The following is a 6,474-nucleotide window of genomic DNA, read 5'->3' on the forward strand; positions in this document are numbered from 1 at the left end:
TAAATGATCTTCCTTGGATTTATAGCTTGCCGAACTTCTTTCTGGGCTCAGCTCCCCGTCTTTGACTTCATAGATTCTGATTCCAACCAGTTTTTCTTCCTTTGTTCAGGAGCCTCTGACCAGGGTTGCTACCAGTCAGCCATCTTCCCAGAATCCTGTCCCTAATGTTTTGTTTTAAATTTTCTTACTAATTTTTACTCATTAAACACAACACCCTATAAAGTTGCCAAATTTTCCCTTAATACTTGTAAACAGGGTGGTGCCAGTGGCTCAAAGGTGTAGGGTGCTGGCCCCATATGCCGGAGGTGGCAGGTTCAAACCCAGCCCCAGCCAAAAACTGCAAAAAAAAAAAAAAAAAAAAACTTGTAAACACATTGAGTACTCCACAACCTCTTTTGCTCATTTTCTCTGGGAGCCTTTGTCCTCTCAGAGCCTGGCAGGGATTCCTCTCTGTTTTGTGCCCTGCTCTGCCTACAATCTCTTCACTACTATCTTTGGGAAGCCTATTGCCTCACTCTTGAGTTAAATCTCCTTTTCCAGCATCCTATGTGATTTTTTTTCTTGGTTTATTCCCTCTTTGGGGACAATAGATACATCTAGTATCTTCTTGAGATAGGTGTTTTCATGGGAGGTCAATTTACTGTTAATTTGCATATTTGCAAATGTGTTCATTCTAATATTTTCTTGATTAAAAATTTAGTCATTTACACAATTTCTAGGTTGGGAAGAATTTTCCCAAAGTCATATATTCATTGTATTCTGAATTCATCTGTTAACAGATGAGAATCCAGAATGTATTCTTTTTTTTTAATTTTATTAAGTCAAATACACATAGATCTTGGATACATTCATGCATATGTGGAGAACAATGTGATGATTTTTTAATACAATCTAATGTGATTATATTTAACAAATCAACATAGTTTTCGCCTCAATTGCTTGATTATTGTGCCAAAATATCTATGTTCTACATTTCACAGATTAGACTTGTACCCTTGTCATATGTTCCATAGGTGTGATCACACCTTTTACCGTCCCTCTGTCAAACCTCCCCCCTCCTAGATATGACAGCTGTTTTCTTTCCAGAAGTTTTTCCTTTGTCATCAGAATTCTGAAATTTGACCACTATCATGTGGATCTATTTTTGTCCTTTGCGATGAGCAACTGTGAGCCTATTTAATCTGGTAATCAATGTCTTGGAAAAGTTGGGGGAATTTTTTGCTTGATTTTTTTTCCATTTTGTTTCCTTCTTGGGACCTTCTATTTAGTGGTGGACTCAGCTGTCCTCTTAGTGTCTATACCTTTTCTCCCCATTTTTATCTCTTGGTCATTTTACTCTGCTTTCTAGGACACTTCTTTAACTTTATCCTTGTTTTCCTGCTTTTATTTTTATAACTTAGGGATCTTATTTTTCATTTACTGAATATTCTTTTTGACAGTATAGATTTCTTTTTTTAAAATTTTCTTTAAAGAGTTTCTGTGAAGTTGAAGCTTATAATTTCACAATTGTTAGCCAGATTTAAATCATAGTCAGAGCTTTATTTTCTCTATATAATCAACTGGTTTTCAAAAAACATGCATCATTTTGCCATTGACCTGTGGAACCATCTCTACTATTTATATTTCATCTCTGACTATCCTACTTGCCTCCTGTAAGTGGCCCCATGTTCACCTTAGTTCTGATACCCAACCCAGCTTGCCTGACAGCAGAGCTCTCCTGCTCACCTGTGGTTTGTGTTGTATCTCCACCCACCTGCTTCCAGCCCTCAGCCTAAAAATACTGTCTGCTTCCTCAGCATTGGATTGATACAACTGTTGTCTCCCTGATGATTCTCCAAGAATAATTAAGTAGAAAAAGCATCTCTAATATTCTGATAGTCCTGAAGAAGAAAAAATATCAAGAAATTATGTCATTATGAGTAGAAGTCCAACTTTGCTGCAAAATTCTTAGTTAAGAAATGGTATAATTTACGTAGGGTTATGAAATAATGTGCATTCTTTTCCCCAGGACTGTGATATTTGAATCATGAGTTGATGAAGTTATAAGAATATTCTGAAGAAATCTTGAAATGAATGTCTCATTGTTCTGTTCTAACAGCTATCTGACCATGATGTTTTTATGACAAGTGGCTTAATATCCCATGGAGTCAATTGTTCCGTAACAAGGGAAAGGCACTGATGATGCTTCCATGTATTATAGACATAATTTAAACACATAATTTGCAGTGGAATCAGAAGTGACAATTTTGTACATGGCAGGGCACATTACCATTATTGCATTGCAGCCTGGGAGCTGTGATTTTAATAGCAGCTAATGTGTACTGATATCTATGTACCAAGGGTCCTACATACATTATACTAGATATTCAGAAGTCCTTGCAATAGGTAATCCTGTTTTGAAGTTGAGAAACCAGATTCTATAGCCTTTTATTTTCTACTAGCCATGACACTATTTCTCATTATAACATTAAACCCTGAAAATAGATAATTTTTGAAATCATCCTCTGGTTGTTTCATGAGTGTTTTCCTGGCAGGTTATTGTGCAGCGCGGTCTGTGCGGCAAGGACATGTCCCATGTGAAGGCTGCCTGCATCATGTGTGGGTACCTGAAGCTGCTGCCCATGTTCCTCATGGTGATGCCAGGGATGATCAGCCGCATTCTGTACACAGGTGAGTCCTGAATCCATATGGTCTGTCTTTATTCTATGCTTGAATTCTGAGATGAGTTTTTAAGATGCAGTAAAATTGTTACAAACTAGAAAATCCATTCTTGATGGAAGGAAAAACAGAATTCCAAATGTAAGAAATAGCTTGTGTGGCAGGTTAGAGGCAGGGAAATTTGGCATAGTTGATGCTTTACTCCCTTATCCTACAATCCTGTCTTGTTGTGGACATTTGATTCATGAATACTGCTTGTGAGTGGTATAGACTGAGGAAGCATAGAGTGTGAGACATAGGTTGCTGGAAGCTGAAGTAGATTTGGGCTAATTTGAGTTGAGTGAGTAGTAGTGGTTGGGTTTGATGATGTCTTGGACTGAGAGGGGCTTTGAGATGTGCTGTCACATCTTTTTTTTTTTTTGAGACAGAGCCTCAAGCTGTCCCCCTGGGTAGAGTGCTGTGGCATTACAGCTCACAGCAACCTCCAACTCCTGGGCTCAAGTGAGTCTCCTGCCTCCGCCTCCCAAGTAGCCGGGACTACAGGCGCCCGCCACAATGCCTGGCTATTTTTTGGTTGCAGCCGTCATTGTTGTTTGGTGGGTCCAGGCTGGGGATTCGAACCCGCCACCTTAGGTGTACGTGGCTGGCGCCTTAGCCGGTTGAGCTATAGGCGCAAAGCCAATGCTGTCACATCTTAGTCCCTCTGAGGCATCTGGAGAACTGAGTCTAATTTCATTGCTTTGCAATCAGGCTGTTTGGGGTATGTGAATTTCTGAGTCATCTGAGAGTAACTTCTAGTGCCAAAAGTCTTCCTAAAATATACACTTTCTTTTGTCATTATGAAAAGTGGTGAGAATGTAACCAAATCTTACTAGCCTAAAAGAGAATTCATTTTTCCGACAGAAATCCATCAGGTAAGACTCATTTGACTTCATGTTTTCTCAACTGGGCATTAGTTTATTTCACTGAACTCTGACACAAACACATTAAGGAACCAGAATCTCTTCTCATTGCAGCCTCACGGTGTGGTTTATAACAGGAAAGAATGTGTAGCCATCCAAGTAGGAAATGGCTAAAGAGATCATTGTATATTTTCTTTCTGGAAAGTTACACACAAGAGACTGAAGACTATCTCAAAACTTGGGAAAATGCTGAAGTTATTATGTTATATGTAAAAAGAAGGCTATGAAATAATCTCTCAACCATTACCATAGTTATGCACCAAAGATGATTCTCTAGGAAAAAGGATTAGAAAGGAATATAGAAAAGAGAAGAAGCTCATATCATAAACTGTTATTATTCTGGATCACACTTGATCAACTTTCCCTATCTTTTGTTATGCTACTTTTAAAACAACCAAAAAAAAAAATACACCCCAACCAACCAACCAAACAAACAAAACCCAGTGTCTTATGCAATTGCCGGTGACATGAGGCATCATCACACACCAGGCACTCAGCCAGATTGGCCATTACAAGTGACACTTCCTCTGAGAGGTCAGCAAAAAACACTGGGATAAATATGACCAGACACAGGACATAACTTCCTGCATATCCCTGGAATGTATTGCTCCTGAAGGAATTTCTTCCCTGGCTATTTCTTGGGAGGGTGGGATCAGCATCCTCTCTTTGCTCTAATGCTTTGGCTGGGCCACATCCTAAGAGAAAGCCCCACTGCATGGGTCAGCTGAAGGAGAGCTGCAGAGATGAAATGCTATGAGCTTTTGTTCTAAGCAAAGCAGCAACAGACCTATGGTATGGACTTTAAATTTCAATCTCCAATTTTAAGACAAATGTCTTTCCTTTCCCATGATCTATTGAAATTACTAATTTGTTCAGCTGTTGTGATTTGTGCTTGTCTGGGCTTCACTGAACTCACTCCTGAATCCTTCCTCAGATAAGGTGGCCTGTGTGGTGCCTTCTGAATGTGTGAAACACTGTGGCACTGAAGTTGGCTGTACTGACTATGCCTACGGAATCATGGTGCTGGAACTGCTGCCTGCAGGTAGGAAAATGTCCCTGCTGAGATGGCCTTGGAGGGCTGTCCATGGGTGGGGCTTGAGGAAGGGCTGTTGTATAGTTCTTGTTAATTCTGACTTCCATTAATTTAGTTCTGTTCATTAGACATTTTGTGAGCACCTTACATAGACTACAAGCCCTTTGCAAAGCTTGGAGATTTCATAGACAAACCAGATACATTTCCTGTCAGAAGACTCCTTCCTTACTTCTACAGATTCAAGACTTTCAAGGGAATTAAAAACAGTTAAATTATCTACTTGTCAATAAAAGAGTTTAATGGCCATAAAATTATAAATACAGGGGGCTAGAGGATAACTATTTATTTTGCCTTTCTTGGGCTAGTGGTATTCAAATATTATATTTCAATCTATTTAATATACAACCATATATTGAGTGCCTATCATGTGCCAGGCATTGCTCTTGGACTTAGAAATTATCAGTAAATAGGTACAAAGCCCCTGCCCTTAAGAGTTCACATTTTAGCATTTTAAAATAGAAAATAAACAACACATATGTTTTAAGTACATTGTTAGGATTCCAGAAGGATTTCCTACTGAAGCGAACAGAAGCAGCATCAGGTACAGAGCTCACGACTGACCAGAAAATGTCATCAAAGATTGGCTAGTATCTGTGACCTTTCTTTCACTTTACTATACATGAGCTTTATCAATAGGAAGGAGGCATGAGTCACCTGCATGAATACACCATCCACTGTCTGTCAGGGGAGATTTAGAGCTACTGGGCAGAGGAAACTGGTTCAAAACTCTTGTCTTTGCTCCTGAAAAGATTTCTTTAGCAGAAAAACCTGCTTGACTTCTTCCTTTCCAGTTATCTAAGTCTTTAGGAACCCAAGAGTTTCCCGCCCCCAAAGAAATATGCGAAAACATGGTTTCCATTCTTCTAAAACTATTTGCAGGGGATGATCTCTAAGTTTATACTTAAGACTAAAATTCTATACTGGATTATTCTTGGATCATTAGAAAATATGAAGGAACCTCCACATGTGGATGTATATGGATAAGCACATTAATCCGAGTCCCACCTGACATGTTTAAATGGCTGTCTCGTTGAGCAAGGCTGTCATGGAGCATGGTGTCCATTCACTAACCAGTGCCTCTCCTGCCTCCAGGACTGCGAGGCCTGATGCTATCTGTCATGCTGGCCTCTCTAATGAGCTCTCTGACCTCCATCTTCAACAGCGCCAGCACTCTCTTCACAATGGATCTCTACACCAAGGTGCGGAAGCAGGCATCAGAGAGAGAGCTCCTGATAGCCGGAAGGTGAGGGAACCCTAGAATCCTCTGAAGAATTGAATATGTCTATGTGGATTAAATTGCCCTTGTCTATGGCTTTCATGAAAGTAAACATAGAGTCTTAAAGTGAGGGATCATTAGAGGATTTTTTTTAGAGACAGAGTTTTACTTAGTCACCCTCATTAGAGTGCCTTGGCATCACAGCTCACAGCAACCTCCAGCTCTTGGGCTTAGGCTATTCTCTTGCCTCACCTCCCAAGTAGCTGGGACTACAGGCACCCACCACAATGCCTGGCTATCATTAGAGGATTTTAAATTCAGCATATGTCTTTTCAGATACAAAAATTTGGGCTACTCATTTATTTTTATTTATTTTTTTTTTATTGAATGGTAACTATGTACATTAATGCACTTCTGGGGTATAGTGTGGGGTTTTCACACACAATCTGAAACACTTCCATCAAACTGGTTAACATAGCCTTCATGTCATTTTCTTAGTTATTATTTTAAAACGTTCACATTCTACTCTTAGAAAGATTCACTTG

The 6,474-nt window shown here is 39.5% G+C and overlaps 1 protein-coding gene across 1 annotated transcript in view; it reads left to right on the top strand.

Moving 5' to 3' along the window:
- LOC100946870 (solute carrier family 5 member 4-like) overlaps positions 1-6,474 on the top strand; it is an 84,511-nt gene that overhangs the window by 58,488 nt on the left and 19,549 nt on the right. The window contains exons 9-11 of the mRNA XM_003797458.1: positions 2,535-2,670; positions 4,555-4,662; positions 5,806-5,956. Of these exons, the coding sequence (XP_003797506.1) occupies positions 2,535-2,670; positions 4,555-4,662; positions 5,806-5,956 (395 nt within the window). The remainder of the gene's footprint in view (positions 1-2,534; positions 2,671-4,554; positions 4,663-5,805; positions 5,957-6,474) is intronic.

The sequence above is a fragment of the Otolemur garnettii genome, unplaced genomic scaffold, assembly GCF_000181295.1.
Source record: "Otolemur garnettii isolate 467f Iridium unplaced genomic scaffold, OtoGar3 scaffold00116, whole genome shotgun sequence".
NCBI classification, from domain to species: Eukaryota; Metazoa; Chordata; class Mammalia; order Primates; family Galagidae; genus Otolemur; species Otolemur garnettii.